The following is an 18,070-nucleotide window of genomic DNA, read 5'->3' as shown; positions in this document are numbered from 1 at the left end:
TTCCTTGAACCTACTCAAAACAAGTCCAGTTTTGCATAATCTCAAATTTCTGCAAGACTGATAGTTGTTGTTGTTTAGTTGTTTAGTCGTGTCTGACTCTTCGTGACCCCATGGACCAGAGCACGCCAGGCACTCCTGTCTTCCACAGCCTCCCGCAGTTTGGTCAGACTCATGTTCATAGCTTCGAGAACACTGATAGTATGGACAGGCAAATCTGTCAATTTTAGTTAATAATACTACCAAAACTAATGTTAATACTAATACTAATTTATTATTTGTACACCACCCATCTGACTGGGTTTTCCCAGCCACTCTGGGTGTCTTCCAGAATACAGCCATACCTCGACATCCGAACACTTCGACTTCCGAAGGTTTCGACTTCCAAAGTCGACAACCCTGGAAGTTTTTTCACTGTGCGCGCCCTGCACGCGCGATCTGCACATGCACAGAAGCACAAAATCGCGCTTCGTGCATGCGCACAAGCGGTGCTTCGACATCTGAAAACCTTGACTTATGAAGACGGCCGCGGAACAGATCGTCTTCGTAAGTCGAGGTACCACTGTATATAAAAGCATAGTAAAACATTAAACATTAACAAGATTTCCTATACAGGGCTGCCTTCAGATGTCTTCTAAAGGTTATATAGTCACTCATCTCCTTGACATTTGATGGGGGGGGGTGTTCCACAGGGTGAGCTCCACTACTGAGAAGGCCCTCTGCCTGATTTTCTTACTTTTCCATATCTGTTTGTGATGATGATGATGATGACTTTAAAAAAAAGTATTCATGAATATTCATCCATATTTTTCCCTAATACATACCATATTGCAAAAAAAAAAATCCTAATATTTTTCACAAATATGTGTGGTTTTTATGCACACTTTACCCTAGGATATGAATCTGTACACACATTATTTGGACAGAGAACTACACTGCAAAATCAAGAGACCTGTGAGTTCTGAAAGATGGCTGAGATTCAGGCTGTGCATTGTTTCAGAAAGAGAGTACTAGGCAGGTTTGCCTTTGAATCCATGCAGAATTGAATCTTTCCCCCATCCTTAGCCTAGACACCTTCCTTGAAACTCAGCTCTTACATGACGCCAGCCCCAGCCTGGCTCTTTTTCAGCCCCCTCTCTTCCCCACCACTCGCCACCACCCCATAACTGCAGTCGAGGACAAGTCCAATTCCCTCTGGCCCAGTGTCTGATGACTCTGCAAATAAAATAATGTATAAAAAAAACACATTACCCCCGCGACTTTCCAGCTACACTAACGTTTTACGTCCAGGTGCCTCGGGGTTTTAATTGAATGTCAAACATAATTTGAGGAAGGTAACGGAGAGTTCAAGCTACTGCCCTTCGAAAGCAATAGCGGCTCTGGCGATTGCAAATTTATCCACATGCTTGCCGCAGCAGAAGGCTGGGAGATTACTCTCCCCACACTCCACCCCACCCCGAAGATTTCTCCTCGCTGACTCTTGGCCCCAGCAGCTCAGCAGAGAAGGCAGAAGTCCAAGCTGAGCTTTGGGGTTGAGCAGCTGAGATGAGCAAAGTATGTCTCCCCCACCACAGAAACATGTCACTTGTGATGTGATGTGCTTTGAACACACAACAGCACAACATAAAGGCCTCAAATAATAATTGTTTTTCCCCAAGAAAATTCAAATCAGCTAACAACTATCAGTCAAAAGCATATTGAAAACTAAGAGAAGTGGCAAAACCACAGCCGCGCAGCTGCAACAAGTCACAGGCAGCCACCAGTTTATGCAATCAAAGAGTATGGATAAAAAGGAGGTGCTTATGGGGTCTGGCAAGCTTCCCTGGGGACGGCACTTTGTACCAGATACACCATCATGTAAAGGAAGGCATGTCAAAGAAGAGGAGGAGAAGAAGTCACTTTCTTCAAGGCAACAATGACTGTCAGATCAGTTATCTCTTCATTGGATTCTTCACTAAAAGGTCCCAGGGCACGTCACAGCAATTTAAAAATACAGTAATTAGAAGCAGTTTAGAAACAAATAATGCGCCCATCTCTCAAAACACAGGTTTCAAAATGTATTTTGGTATGTTTTGGAGTCAGGGACTGTGTTGAAGCATATAAAAGGTAAAGGGGACCCCTGACCATTAGGTCCAGTCGTGACCGACTCTGGGGTTGCGCGCTCATCTCGCATTATTGGCCGAGGGAGCCAGCATATAGCTTCCAGGTCATGTGGCCAGCATGACAAAGCCGCTTCTGGCAAACCAGAGCAGCACATGGAAATGCCGTTTACCTTCCCGCTGTAGCGGTTCCTATTTATCTACTTGCATTTTGACGTGCTTTCGAACTGCTAGGTTGGCAGGAGCTGGGACCAAGCAACGGGAGCTCACCCCGTCACAGGGATTCGAACCGCTGACCTTCTGATCAGCAAGCCCTAGGCTCAGTGGTTTAACCACAGCGCCACCTGGGTCCCGTTGAAGCATATAGGAAGAGCTAAAAACCAGTGGGCAGCTGGTCAGTTTAGTCTGGGAGATAAGGGTCATATTGGTTTGTATTAGAATCTGCAAAGATCAAATTCCCTCCCAGAAATGAAGGGAAGTCACTTGAGAGACCCCACCTTAAGGGGTCTGGCACACTGAGGCCAGTGCGCAAAGAGAGGGCTCCAGATCAGGCAGGTGGGGAGTGGAGCCGGAGGAACAACCTTTTCCCAAAGGAATCACTTCACAGGCGGTCATCCGCTGGACCAGAGAGAAAAGGTTTCATTCCACTTTCAGCTTGCGCTACCGTCTAACAAGCAAATGGGCTCATTCAGTCTGGTTAATAGTCTGCTCGGGCTGAATTGCAGCTTCTTTATATTCCAGCTTGGAATAACAGGCACCTGGGCCATCATAGTCAAGGGTAATTTGCCACGGGAAAGGGGGTCATTTTCCCTGTAGATTGTTTTCTATGTCTCTGCCAAGGCAGAGTGACAACAGGGCCTCCTCACACACTTCTGCCTTCTTTTCACCAGCTCAGGGAGTGGAAGGTCAGCGGGGGAGAAGCAGGAGCTGCTCAGCTGGGGCAAAAGACCCACTTAAGAAGCGGCACCTTCCAGTACGGAAGATATGTGTGCTAGAGAGAGGTGCTGCCCTCCTTCTCTCATAACATATTAAGTCAGGACCACAAAAGACATCCGTAACACACACAAATGAGATATTTCTTTCTGACACAGGACATGGTTAACTAATGGCACTGAAGCAGGGGTGGGGAAGTTTTTTCAGTCTGAGGGCCACACACTATTGAGAGAAACATTCTGGGGGCCACATGCTAGTGGTGGGTGCGGCCAGAGGTACCTACAGACCCAGCCTCCAACACTCACAGAGCTGTCAAGAGAACACCCTTCAGCTCCTTCAGAAGACGGATTCAAGCAGTATTTGCTTCTTTGGCACAGGAGCTCCCTGCTTGCCCTTCTTCTCCCATTCACACAACACAGACATACAGGATGTTTGCACAAGTAACAGGTCAAATGTTTAGGGTTTGCTGGGTGTGCCCTGGCACATCCTGTTTTAAAAACTGCGGGTTGTGGCAAGGAGAAGAGGGTACAGACCAGGGAAGAGCTGGCTAGTGAGAGAGGTAGGCAAAAGGCACGAGGGGGAGGGAAGCAGCCAGAGAGATGCAGGCAGAATGAAAAGGCTGGAATGGATCTGGAGTGGATCTGCAACTTCTGCCTGTGTCCATTTCTGGAAGAGGTGGTAGGGTGATTGGCTCCAGTGGCAGCAGCAGTAAGGGAAGAGGAGAGGCTGCTGCTTCTGGAGTCAATCACCCCACCATCACTTCCAGAGATGGACACAGGCAGAAGCTGCAGATCCATTCCAGTGTTTTTCTTCTGCCTGCATCTGTCTCATGGCTGTCTCCATCTGAGGTCCACTCATCACCTTTTGTGGAGAGAGATCCGTGGGGATGTGGAGCTGCTTTTGTGGTGCACAAGCAAGGAGGAGGAGGAGATACCACCCTGCACCTGGCGCTCCAGATCTGCCCTGCCTCTGGTCAGCTTGGCACTGGTCTTTTTCTCTGGAGGAAAAATCTCTTGTTTTGGCTTTTGACCACTTGTGTTGTGGTTGTTTTGTTAGCCTTTTGCCTTTTTACCTTTACCATTTTTTGTCTTGTCCTTTCTTGAAATAAATTTTTGAAAAATATTCCCTGGGTGTGCAACCTAACAAAATGTGTTGTGCATGCCTATCAGCCCTTCCATAGTCTCCATACTTCAGTGTCCACACTTCCTTTTACACAATCCATCACATGGCATGGTATAATTAAAAAAAAAAGACTTGCATGGTTGACTGGTCAAATTTTGTTATATCTTGCTCAAGTATTTTTAAAGAAAATATTTTTAAAGAAATAGCATTATCACCAAACCCTTTGCAAGGGGTAAATTGTTTTGCAAAATATGTCCCAATCCCATTTCAGCTCATCCCTGATGCCAGTCCTTAGTAGAACCAGTGAGCTATCCAAAATTATTTGAAGCACTCTGAACATACAAAGGGCAGAGACTTCCACAAGTGATCCATTCCGTGACATTTGCGACAGGACCCGTTTCCACAATGCCCAAACCCCATGCCGTGCATCCACACTCACCGTATTTAATCTCTGGAGAGTATACATCATTCGCATTCCCAGAATGCAATTCGGTCACGCAGCAGTCGCTGCTGCTGCTGCTGCTTGTGACAGGTGGTGTCAGAGCATTGGAGAGCGTCTGGTTGGATTGGGGAGGAGCTGGGAGGGTCTGGGGGGTCTGGCAGGTGCAGCCGGTTTGTGAGAGGCCACAGGATTGGCCGGTGCCCAGGCGAAGGCACTCTTCGAGCCAGCGGCACAAGATGCTGCAGGTGAACTGGCTGGAGTTGTTGTTGTTGATCAGGAGGACTTCCACAAAGCGGAACTCCACGGCCTCGGGGGGCAGGAGCCGGGGGGCCGCTTCGGGCTCCTCCGCCAGGCACAGCTGCACAAAGTTCTTGTCGAAGTGGAAAAAGGTGAAGGGGCCCCCTCCCTGGCACAGCTCCAACCTGACCTCCCCTCCGTCTTCCTCCTCTTCCTCCCGGGGTGAGGCTGTCACTTCTGGCTGGCTGCAGGTGTCGTTGGAGAGGTAATGATCCAGTGGTAGCACCATGGGCGAGTAGTGGGTGCAGACCTGCTCCTCCCGGTTGAACCTGAGGTACAAGGAGTACTTGGTGGGGTCGGGGTTCTCCAGGGTCCACGAGCAGCCAGTGGAAACGGTGGGGAAGAGGTCCTTCAGTGAGAAGGAGCCGTAGAGAACCCCGGAGGCCAAGGCGGAGCAGGCGCTGGGAGCTGGGTCAAAGCCCCGGGACAGCCACAGGAGACACGATATCACAGACAGTAAGAGTGGTCCAGCAGGTTTCATCCTATGACATTTGCCCTTAAAAGAAGAAAAAGGAGGACAGTTTAAATGGGGGAAGAGTCCTAACCCTGGAATCTATTTTCAAAGTTGCAAGTCTAGGGTTGTTCAAATCTGACAATTTTGGTTTCTTCCGCTTAGCAATTTTCTGGTTCGGTTCGCCACATTTTCATACCAGTTTGCAGATTGTCTTTTTTAATGTTCTTACGAAAATTTGGCAGCATTTTGCTGCCAATTTCTCCTAATATGCATGCCCTTCTATGTAGTTTGGCCTTGTATACACATTTTTGCAAATGAAATTCCACTTATATAATGCATTTTTGGTATGTTATTTTCACATGCATTTTAATACACACTTGCATATGCAATTTCAAACACATTAATAGGCTGGAGGACCACATTGCAAAATTCAAAAAAGCATGAATTTTGAAGGGTTGCTATGTTTTAGAGAATGTGAATTAGACAGGGTTGCCCATAAATGCGTAGTGAATTGAATTTCTCTCCCATCCCAAGGGCTGCAACCCAGCCCTGAAATACAGGAGGCTGAAGGTACAAAAGGGGGCGAGAGCTGAAAAATAATAGTCAGGGGTGGGCTGTGCTTTCTGCTAACCCTGGAGCCACAGCAACCAGCAGGCTGTCCTTAGAGGAAAAGGCTCCCAACTCTGGGGAAAGGCTGTGGCTTTGGGGCAAGCTGGAGCCTCGCTGCCTGAAATGTAACGATGGACAGATCTGTCAATTTTGGTTCTTCTTGGTTTGCCATTTTACCAAGCTTAGGTTCAGGTCGCCCAATATCTACACCTGTATGCAATTTTAATTTTTAAATTCTGCACAAAAATGTGGACATGCTTTGCATGCATTCCTTCCCGCATACATATTTTTGTAAACTACTTTTGCACAATACTTATAATTATTATTTATTGATTCCTAGGCCACTTAATGCCCAGATGGTTTCTAAGCAGTTTAACAAGACATAAATACCGATTGCACAACATTGTTAAAATACAGAAGAATTAAAAACACAGCATATTTAAAACAATAGAACATACCCATTCAGATATTAATATAAAACTGGTCATTATTAAAATGTGTGATAAAACAGCCCCATTAAAGCAACACATAGGGATGCTGTGTTTGTTGGCACTTTTTTCTGTTTGAGGGGTGTGCATTTTGAAGGGCAGTGGTGTTTTGCTTTGTGTTTTGGCTTGGGAAGTGCAAATAAGGCATGATTGCATTAAATGTGAACTAAATGAATTCTCCCCATCGCTCCAGGAATGCAAGGAGCAGGGAGAAAGACCAGAATGTACCAGCAAGAGCAGGGTCTTCCCCCCTCGCTGCCATATTCAGATATCCAACTCTGTCTCCCTCCAACAGCATCTTTAGTTCATCATTATTATTATTGATGAAAGAACCTCTAAGCATGTGCAAAGTGCATTTTGCTCACAGCTGAGCAACAGAAACCAAACATCTGCCTCCTTCAACCCCCATCCCCCAAACACACAAACAAATGGATATTGGAACCACATTTCATCACTCACACCCATGTATTTTTACACTGCAAAATGGTAAATGCACCCCACCCTCTGAGATGGCTGCCTGTCGTTTCTCTGTACAAGCCTCTTGTCTCAGCTTGCCTCTTTCTGGTCAGGAAATATGTAAATTCCGGACATAAGGCAACCCTAATATTATCACATAATGGTATATTATCTGGTACATCCCAAGTGAGAAACAGCATGACGGCATACTCTCCAAGGAAGGGGTGAGGCGCACTCAGAAATCTAGCATGGCAACAACAACATGAGGCTAGCTCCTTTCTCGCTGATTTCCTTTAAGGAATGTTTGAGGGGGGGGGATGAGACACATGAAATGATCCATATCCTACTCCATCTTCAAGAGGTACAATCCCAGAAGGGCTGTACCACATGATCTTTTCTTCTAGTTGTGGATCAACCTTAAAAACAATTAACCCAATTCCTTGCTAGAGTTTCCTTATTTGTGGTTAACGGAAGTATGACTTTGCTATCTGCCTAGATGAGTATCACTGCAGTTACCTCCTTCCTTGCCATTGCTCCAGCATCAAAACCAGGGCTGGCCCTATGGCCAGGCTGGGTGGCGCAGGGCACCATGGCGCCAGACCGCCAGGGGGGTGCCGCAAGCTGCGCCCGCCCACTGGCCGGCCGACCGGTCCGCCGGTCTGCCGCGCAGCTGCACCCACAGCAACCGCACTGTGCCTGCCCGCCCGCCGTGCAGCAGCGCCTGTGGCAGCCGCGCTGCGCCCGCCCACCGCACTGGGAAATGGGGCGGGGGGGCACTGGAGGGATCCAGCGCACCACGGCGCCAGGGGCGCTTAAGACGGCCCTGATCAAAACTGAAGCATGAAGAAGGTCTGGTGTGTTCTGAAAGCAAGCAGGCTTCTAAACACCAGTTAGCCAAACTGCAGAGACCATAATGGCAACATGGTTTCTCAGACTCCACTCCACCAAATGGGTTGGGGAGTGTCGTCTCTTCTGTACAGAGGAACATCCCATTTACACTCACCCTCTAGAATTCTCTTCTCTCCCCACCCCACCCCGCCCCACCCTCTTGCCGCATTTTCGTTTTAATCTACCAAGCTGTTAAGTGCGAACAAGCTGGCCACGGGTAAGTGCTGTTTATAGAGTCATAAAGAGCCAGACCTCGGCCTCATAAACCCTGCAGGATGTGGAGTCGGGAGGCTGAGAGGTTTTCCAATCCAGGGAGGGAATGGAAATCCAGCAGAATTCCCAACTGCAGCAAAGAGAGGAAATGGCTGCTGAAAGAAGCATTTCCAGTTCCAGGGCACCAGCATAAAATCATTTTTTCAGGAGGATGCACCAGAGTTGCCTTAAATGTCTGGGTACCCAGCTCCTCTGATTTTTCTGCCCTGGGAGTCAGTGAGCAAAGTCCATCAGCTAAAGAACAAAAGAATAGCCTGCTGAATCAGGCAAAACCACCTAGTCCAGCATCCAGTTCTCACAGTGGCCAACCAGACGACAATGGGAAGCCCACAAGCAGGACCCAAGCACAAGAGCACTCTCTCTTCCCATGGTTCCCAGCAAAAAGTTTCCAGAAGCATTCCTGTCTTCAGTCATGGATGCAGAAGATAGCAATCATGGCTAGTATCTGTTGGTAGCCTTCTTCTCCATGAATTTGTCTAAAGGTTGGTAGCCTTCACTGCCTCCTGTGGGAGAGAGTTCCATAGTTCAAGTATGCTCTGAATAAAAAAGATCTTTTTTTTATTTGTCCTGAAACTTTTCTTTCTCCAAGCCATGTACTTCTCCCATGTCACCTCTCAGAGGGCATGGGGCTCAAGTTCAGCAATTCCATCATCTAGGGCAGGCATCCCCAAACTGTGGCCCTCCAGATGTTTTGGACTACAACTCCCATGATCCCTAGCTAACAGAACCAGTGGTCGGGGAAGATGGGAATTGTAGTCCAAAACATCTGGAGGGCCGAAGTTTGGGGATGCCTGATCTAGGGCCACAACTCATGCTGTCCCCTGTGCAGACACAAAATGAGAGCCAGGCTAGAGTTGCCTCTTCACCCCAAGAAAGATAAAAGGTGAAATCTGCAGGGTCTGCAGGCTTGATGAGATACCCAGCAGCTGCAAATTGTGGGAACTGCAATTGTGGCAGAGAGGGGAAGGGGGAAAGAAAAAAAGAATTAATTCCAACGAGGAAGAGATGAATTAGATACATTTCCCCAAGACACAATACAGGCTTCTCACCTTTTAACTGTAATGGAAGATGCATGCATTCAAAAATTACCACTTGGAATTATGGAACTTGTGTGGTGTGATTCAGCCAGAGCATTGCGCATGGGGTGGCAGTGGTAGGGGCAGCAGAGTCTAGGGAGGCAGAGAAGGCCATCCCTATGCCCATAAGAAGCAGGCAGAGCTGCAAGGAGAGCCAGGCACCACACCGAGACACCAACACGCAACCCCTTTTAGCTCAGCCAGTATAGCGTGTGACTCTTAAACTGAGGATCGTGAGTCTGAGTCCAAGATAGGGCAAAAAGATTCCTGCATTGCAGGGGATGGACTAGATGACCCTCTTAGTCCCTTGTAGCTCCACAATTCTATGGTGTCTACATTTACATACATGCATACACATGCACATCTTTGGGCTTGCGATATCACACAGGTTAGGCCAGCCTCTGCCTCAGTTTGCCTTATAAGCCACTCCAGTAGGTCTGCTACAAATCGAATCCAGTGTTGTGTCCAGACCTGAAGGGTTTCAGCTCTGTATTTATTGTTCTATTGCCTTTATACCCCACCTTTCATCTGAAGAGCTCAAAGTGCACAGTTCTCTTTAACCCCATTTTATACTCACAACAACCCCATGAGAGCCAGACTAGGCTTGAGAGGCAGTGAATGGCCCAAGGTTACGCAGTGAACTTCATGGCTGAGCAGGGATTTGAACGCCCAAGAGATAGTCCAACATTGAAACCACTGCACCACACTACTTTCTTTCCTCACCACTCAACCCACCCAAACAAAATAATCCCCAAAGCAGGACTGAACCGGAGGCTCTGGCAGTCCACTGTTTCTGCGGAGCCCTCGGCTCCCCAACAAACTGTCACGCTCAGCTTGCACCTGCTATGCTGCTACTAGGCAGCAGTGAGAAGAAACAGCCCAGGGAGCATGAAAGAGGGTGTATCCTGCACACAGGAGCCCCACAGAAACAGAAGCACCTCTACTTCTAAATTTAGAGCCTGGAAGGTGGTTCCTGACATCGAGACAAATGAGCTGCTGTCAAGGAGGCAGCCATGTTGAAAAATGTGCATGCAAGCACGGGAAATAAGCAGTGTGGGAGCAGAGCAGACCTCCCTTGCCTAGCTTAGATGGCCATCAGGGGGACGGAGGGGAAATCAGAGCAGGGCTGGGGTACCTGAGACCCTTCTGGATGTTGTTGGATTCCAGTTCCCAGGACAGCCAGTGGACAGGGATGCTGGGAGTTGGAGCCCAGCAACATCCAGAGAGCCAGACTCCCCATCCTTGAATTAGGGAGAAAGAGAGTCAGGGAGCATAGGTCTATTAATGACTATCAGTCATGATGAGAACTTCCATGATCTGAGGCAGTCTACCTCAAAATACTGACTGCTAGGGAGAAAACAACAAGAAAGGGCTCTTTTCTTCATGGTCTTCTTGGGGCATCTCAAGTAAGTTGTCAGCAGCCAAAAGGGCTTTGTGGCCAGATCTAACAGGGCTTTTATTTTGTTCTAGTCCTAGGAAGATGGTCCCATCAACAGGACTTGAGCAGAATGTTATTAGCTCTCAGGCTCCCAACTTGGTTTTGAATGACTGATGGCAGCTTTTAAAACATTAAACAATAAGGGAAATGAAGTAATTGTGAAACACAGAGTGTCTCCAAGCACGTCCATGGAGCCTGTTCCCTTATGGATTAGAGGAACCATAGCCAGACCTTTTGGACTGGTGGGGAGATGAAATGGTGTGCATGGAAGTCCCAATTCACCATCCCTCAATGTGGTTCCAAAATTATCCCTCCCACCACATTCCTCTTTTATACCTCTGGGTTGGTCATTGTGGGACCTGGCAACACATCAAAGAAAGGTAGATTTGCCCGGGATCTGATTCCCTAAACTAAGCCCCTTAGGAAGAGACTGTGATGCTTGTGTTCTTGGAGGAAAACCCATCACACTGCTGGCAATGGAACAGATGTAAAATAGCAGCACAGGCTGCCATTGTGCAACCGTTCACATAGCAATCGTACATCTTACATTCCGAGCCTGCTGCAAACTTGCCCTGCCTTGCTCCACATCTTCAAGCACTGACTTTGAATTTTAGATATGTGTCAACAGGGAATTATAAATGTTAAGGATTGTGATAGAGATTTCCCCTGCTATGCCACCTGTTCCTGCTAAGCATGTACAGAGATATATTTTTCTTCTGTGGTCACATCCTGGTCCACCCCTCAACCTGATTTCTCTCTATAGACACAAATTAACGGCAGCATCTTGGTTCAAGGACAGGAGCAAGGGGATCACTTCTCCTTTATTGGTCAGGCAGTCTAATTAATCCTTGGAGGGCCTTTTAACGAACACCTTGACTTCAGCTCAGGGGTCAATGGAGCTGTGGCAGGCTTGTTACCCTGAGCTGTGTGCTTCCCCACAATTAATAAGACACAACAGCACAGACACAACAACTTGCTGTTGCAGGAGGCAGCAATGGCCATCAACCTGGGTGGCTTTAAAAGAGGAGAGGACAAATTCATCAATAGCTACTAGCCATGTTGGCTATGCTCTGTCTCCACAGTCAGAGGCAGTAAATACTTCTGAATACCAGCTGCAGGAAACCACAGAAGGGGAGTGGCAAGTGTCCTCAAATCCTGCTTACAGGTTTTCCACAGGCATCTGGTTGGCCACTGTGAGAACAGGATGCTGGACTAGGTGGGCCACTGGCCTGATCCAGGAAGTTCTCCTAATGAAATAAGAATCAATACATCTAGGACTGGGGTGAAGGGCCTCTGTCCTGACTGCAGCCCTATAGCCATCAGGGGTCTCCACATGCCATTGGGAAAAGGCCATAGCTTAGTGGCAGATCACATGCTTAGCATGCAGAAGGTCCCAGATTCAATTCTTGGTGCCTGAAAGTACTGATGGGAAAGATTCCTGCTTGAAACCCTGGTGAGCTTGATGGACCAATAGCCTGACTTAATGGAGGACAGCTTCTTGTGGTTCTATGCTCACTCGCCCAGGCTGTCACCCTCACTGGCCCTGCTCCAAGTCCTCTTTGAGCACTTTTGCCTTGTGAGGATTTGTCCTTGACCCTGTAATGACGCCTGCTTGGAAGAAGATGCTGAATGTGGGATGTGATCCATGAGAGGCAGTCAAGTACAACATTCCTTGTAATGCTAGAAAAGACATGCGAGGGAAAGTTTGGTCCAGCCAGTCGAAACTTCCTGTTCCTCCTGGCTGGAGCATCCTTCCTTTTGCATGTGATAGAAGGTGGGCGTGACCTAACCTGTCCAGGTAACAAAAGGACAAGTCATGCAGCACCTCCTCTTTCTTTTTGACTTTCTTCTTCATTTGAGCAGCTTTTAGCTAGGTAGGACTGCTCTGCTAGCTCTCAGCTAGCAGAAGCACTGGGATTATTCCCCCATATGGGGTAGATCCACATGTACATATTTGTAACTAAGTCTGCCTTCAGGGATCCAACTGTGAACTGATGTAAGTAAACTTCTTTTATTGACTTTGAATAAGATTGTGGCATCTTTATTCTTTTAAGAGGGATTCAAGGGAACTTACCAGGAACATACAATTCAATCTGAGACAGACTGAATTGTAGAATAGTGAGAGGCTCACACGAGCCTGCAACCAGCTATCTGCTGTGCATGTAAAAAGGGGATTGTAACTCTGGTAAGTAAATGAACTTGCTAGCGCAAGTTAGGAAGGATATTAATAAACAAAATATCCTCTCCTGCCACCCTGAACATCCCCACAGTGAATTGGACAGTGTGATAGGTATAGGGGCTTACCTGACTGTTTACCAGGAAAGGCATTGCAAGGCCGATGCAGTGCAAATGCACTGGTGCACCAACCAGGCACTTCTGCTGGTGTGTCGGTACTGCGCACACCTCCTCACTGACTCGCCCTTCTCCCTCCTGCTAATCAGGAGCAACTCAACTTCTGGGAGGTCAGGTAAGTATCTCCGCCCCACCATGCCATCAACTACTATGCAGTGGTACCTCAATTTACGAATGCCTCGACTCCCGAAGGTTTCGACTTATGAAGTCCACAAACCCGGACTTTTTTTTGCCGTGCTCGTGTTCTGTGCATGCACAGAAGCGTCACACATGGTCTGCGCATGCGCAAAATGGACGCTTCGACTTACGAAGGATTCAACATCTGAAGAGCGCCATGGAACGGATCACCTTCGTAAGTCGAGGTACCACTGTATGTACCTGTGTCAAAAATACTGGTAATTGCATGACTTGGGTGTAGCCTACTCTAGAAAGGAAAGATCCTCATTTGTTGCTGTGATCACTTTTGCCTCTAGCACTGCCCACCACTGGCATGCGCCCCTCAAGAAAAGTGCATGTGGCCCTCAGGATAAAAAAAGGTTTCTCACCCCAGATCTTGAGCCAGAGGCCAAAATATGTGGTGGATATGGAATGTCTGTAGGTTGCAGAGGATTCTGGGAAGTGCTTGAGGTGGCACCCTCTGCCCACAGGGGGGATATTGGCCAATGCAGTGCCACTGTAGCGTGTGAGCAGGGAGTGTGCTGTGAATATTGCCAGAGATACTGTGCACTGCTATGGGAGATTGGCAGCAGCACATAAACCATCTTCCAGGGAAGTTCGTCCGCCATTACTGATCCTCTCCTTGAGGAACCCTTGATAAATTTCTGAGGAACCGTCAGGCTCCCTGGAGCCCCATCTGAAAAATCACCGCCTTCTGCCAAGAACTTTCAGTTGTCATTTTTCTACAAAGCACTTTATATCCTAGCAAATAGAGTAAGCTATTTCCCAAAGGCATTCAGAAGGAAGGTTTACGGACGTTCTTACTTCTGCCTTTTGAGCATGCTGTTACATGGAATGCGGCCCTGTTGTGACACAATGCTTCTTGTAATTGTATTTGAATTCATTCCAATTTCCATATGAATGCTCAGGTGTACTCCTAATGCAAAGCTGTTGTCAGGGAAATAAAACATACAGCAGCACTCCACATTTCCCTTGCTCTCCCAATATATGCACGGCTGGTTCCCAACTTTCCACCAGGCATCATGAATGGAAAAGAACCCAGAATATGGCTGTGCAGATGAAGAGGCGGAGCTTTGGTTGTTGCACAGAGTGTCAATCATAAATGACCAAGAGAGGGGGATCACCAGCGACTGGAAACTACTTTAATTTTGCCAGAAAAACCCTGGCATGTGACTGTGTCAGGCTCATTGGCATCTCTCGAGTATGGTGGCCCTGTCAAATATGAAATCTCTGAAGCCTTAAATTGTTACTACTAAAAATGATCACATGCCAACCATTGAATACCATCGACTCTTGAAAGCCACTGACTGCCAGCCCTTCAGTACTGTCAATTATTAAAGACTCCAATAAAATAAAAAGGGATCTAATATTTGGTGAATATTCGGACTAACACAGAAATAGTCAGAAAACACCTGATGAATACTAGGTTAGACATCAACATTTGGAGGGATTTTTTGGGAAGCAAATTCATTTCATCTCAAGTACCAGCCTGCTTCAGCTAAAGGTTATTTTTAAACACATTCAATGGATGAATCAGATGTTTTTAAAAGAGAGTTTTGACAGCCCCTGAATTAATCAGGGCCCCATTTCTCATCCCAACTCATTAGTTTCCAGTGGGCAGGAGGGTGTATTAAGTCAGCTGACACCTTAGACCAGGGTTAAGGAGCATGTGATCTTCAGATGTTGTTGGACTCTGACACCCATCAGCCCCCACCGGCATGACCAACAGGGATTATGGGAGTTGTAGTTCAGTAACACCTGGAAGGCCAAAGGATAGTCACCCCTGTCTTAGATTTTTTTAAAAAAAAAAATCTGCAAAGGGTGCTGAATAACATGGGAAATGAAAACCTATGAACGCACCCTCCCCAGACCAGCACCTACACAAGTAAGAATGCTTCCAAGTCTCTTTTGTTTTTTAAAGCAAGGCTAAATGATCTTTTTTTGGAGGGGATACTTGATTTCTGGAAACCAATCCAACATGCAGAGCCTTTTAGCCTTCAAACAGCTTTTTGATAACTCATTAATAAAGTAATGAGGCTGGGGCTGCCTTCTTAAGTCAGGGCTCTGAATACATAATGGGTTTAAGGCCACCTTGGAGACACACAGTTGCAAAGAGACGTGTGGAGAAGGTAAAGTGGTGCCAAGGAGGGGGTCGAAGGTCTGCAGAGAGGTGGAGGGAAAGGGCTGGAGGGAGATCCAGAGATAAGAAAATCAATTCCCCTCCATTCATGCCTGCTCAGCCCTTGCACACCAGGGAAATTGGGACTGGCGATCCAATACAGCAGAAGGGACCATGGGGGCAATAGAGCAATTATTTGGAGATGCTCCAAGCTCAAGAAGGCAACCCCCAAAGACACAGAGGAGCAAAGAGGTATCTACCTGAAACTCTTAACAGTTAGAGAGATCCAACTATTATTACACTGCAGTTGAGCCCCTCTTGGCTGTGAGTGCTGGAAGACCTGCTCCCTGCCTTGCAGGCCTTTTCCCACCTGGCCTCAGAGGGCAGGGCTCTGACTGAATAGAGAAGCTGTGTCTGGTAATAATTTAATAGCAATACTTCCAACACATATAAAAACATAATACACTCTTCTGTTGGGGAATTGGGTATTGTTGCTGCTGCTGTTATTAATTTTGTGTATCTCTGTTTTTAGAAAGTGAGGAGAAATTAAAGAACCTTTTAATGAGGGTGAAAGTGGAGAGCGCAAAATATGGTCTGACGCTCAACATCAAAAAAACTAAGATCATGGCCACTGGTCCCATCACCTCCTGGCAAATAGAAGGGGAAGAAATGGAGGCAGTGGGAGATTTTACTTTCTTGGGTTCCATGATCACTGCAGATGGTGACAGCAGTCACGAAATTAAAAGACGCCTGCTTCTTGGGAGAAAAGCAATGACAAACCTAGACAGCATCTTAAAAAGCAGAGACATCACCTTGCCAACAAAGGTCCGTATAGTTAAAGCTATGGTTTTCCCAGTAGTGATGTATGGAAGTGAGAGCTGGACCATAAAGAAGGCTGATCGCCGAAGAATTGAGGCTTTTGAATTATGGTGTTGGAGGAGACTCTTGAGAGTCCCATGGACTGCAAGAAGATCAAACCTATCCATTCTTAAGGAAATCAGCCCTGAGTGCTCACTGGAAGGACAGATTGTGAAGCTGAGGCTCCAATACTTTGGCCACCTCATGAGAAGAGAAAACTCCCTGGAAAAGACCCTGGTGTTGGGAAAGATGAAGGGCACAAGGAGAAGGGGACGACAGAGGATGAGATGGTTGGACAGTGTTCTCAAAGCTACGAACATGAGTCTGACCAAACTGCGGGAGGCAGTGGATGTGAGGAGTGCCTGGCGTGCTCTGGTCCATGGGGTCACGAAGAGTCGGACACGACTAAACAACAACAACAACAACAACAACAAACAACAACAACAACTGTTTTTAGATCTTACTATTATTTATGTGGGAATCATTCATTTCGGTCACACACTTTTTGATGTGTTTTATTTATTTATGTCTGATTTTGTTATTTGTAATTATGTCCCCCCTCCCCCCATGTTATAAAGCTTCGTTGAGCATGGCTTTAACTATGGTAAAGTTGCATACAAATAAAATGGTGTCTATATGTATGTGTCTCATCTTTCCTCCAAGGTGGAGAGGGTGACATGCACTGGGTTTCTCCCATTTTATGCTTGGCCTGTTGGGTAGTTCAAGCTGAGAGATGGATGGCTCTTCCTGTTCTGGTTTTCTCAGTTTTCCCCATCTCAATTTCTTCCCCATCTCTAGTCTTGAGAGAATCTCCACTGAACTTCCAGACAATTAGCCCTGATGGAAGGCTGGAGATACATAACCATTAGGATTTTGTAAGCAAAGTTCACGTTTGCACCTATTGTGCTGACATGAAAGCTGATTTGCTGTTCCCAAAGTAAAGCGGAGAGCAGTTCTGAAAGACGAGGAAAACCAATAGTGTTTGCAATTCAGGGTGGATTGCCAAAGTAGAAAAAAGTGTGTGTGTGTATTTGCACATTTAAAACCTGGGTGCTGTTTGCCTAGGAGCGTAAAACAACAACCATCACAAATGGAGACAGTTTGGCAGGAAGCGGACTCAGACCACATGTCCATCTAGCTCAGTATTCTCTACACTGAGTGGCAACAACTCTCCAAGATTTAGGGCACCTGGGGATTGAACCTGGGCTTTTGTACATAATTCCATGGTAGACATGCAGGACTTTCTCAGCAAGGCAGCACAGGAAGCAAGGGTGCACACCATCAGCTCCTGAAATTGGCTGGCAGTGTCAAGCTTCTGGACTGGACTGGCCCAGCTGGGATCTTGGCTGGTGAACAGAGCAGGATCATTTGCTTGTGGATCTTTAGCCACAGATTGCAGGGGTCCTTGGCTAGGGAAGGCAGAGAAATTTGGTTCTGTTTAGATTTTATGCAAGCCTGCCCAATTTACACCTCCTGAATCTACCTATAAACTGAAATGCAGCCATCCTTTGAAATTTGCACATCTCCGAATTTTGCAGTGCAGTTCTCCAACCAAAAATGTGTACAAAAATACATCATAACAATTAATACTAGGAAAAGTGGGCATAAAGGCACATAAATCATTGAAAACAACATGCAAAAATGCATGGTATTAGTGGAAAATTACTTGCAAAAATGTGTACATTCAGTAAAAATGTATACAAACATGTGCATCTTACAATTTATTTATTTAAAAAAATGACCAAAAAAATGACAGATGGAAATGTGTCCAACGGAACGTAAGCTTGGAAAAATGAGAAGCCGAGAGGGTCTACAGCAAAGTGCTTTTGCCTGGTTTTACCTCTGACATCTCCAAGACAGAGGTTGAAAAGGGGCCTTCCTAAGACCCTGGAGAGCTGCTGCCAGTCAGTGTAGACAATACTGAGCTGAATAGACCGACTGACCCTGTATAAGGCAGCTTCCTACATTCCTAAATTGAAATTGACAGATATA

At 46.7% G+C, this 18,070-nt stretch overlaps 1 protein-coding gene across 1 annotated transcript in view; it reads right to left on the bottom strand.

Moving 5' to 3' along the window:
- ADGRB2 (adhesion G protein-coupled receptor B2) overlaps positions 1-18,070 on the bottom strand; it is a 163,314-nt gene that overhangs the window by 112,550 nt on the left and 32,694 nt on the right. Inside the window, exon 2 of the mRNA XM_088672247.1 lies at positions 4,591-5,386. Within this exon, the coding sequence (XP_088528373.1) occupies positions 4,591-5,371 (781 nt within the window). The 5' untranslated portion in view covers positions 5,372-5,386. The remainder of the gene's footprint in view (positions 1-4,590; positions 5,387-18,070) is intronic.

The sequence above is a fragment of the Zootoca vivipara genome, chromosome 6 (assembly GCF_965207765.1).
Source record: "Zootoca vivipara chromosome 6, rZooViv2.hap1.1, whole genome shotgun sequence".
Classification (NCBI taxonomy): Eukaryota; Metazoa; Chordata; class Lepidosauria; order Squamata; family Lacertidae; genus Zootoca; species Zootoca vivipara.
This window is presented reverse-complemented; position numbering and strand designations above follow the sequence as displayed.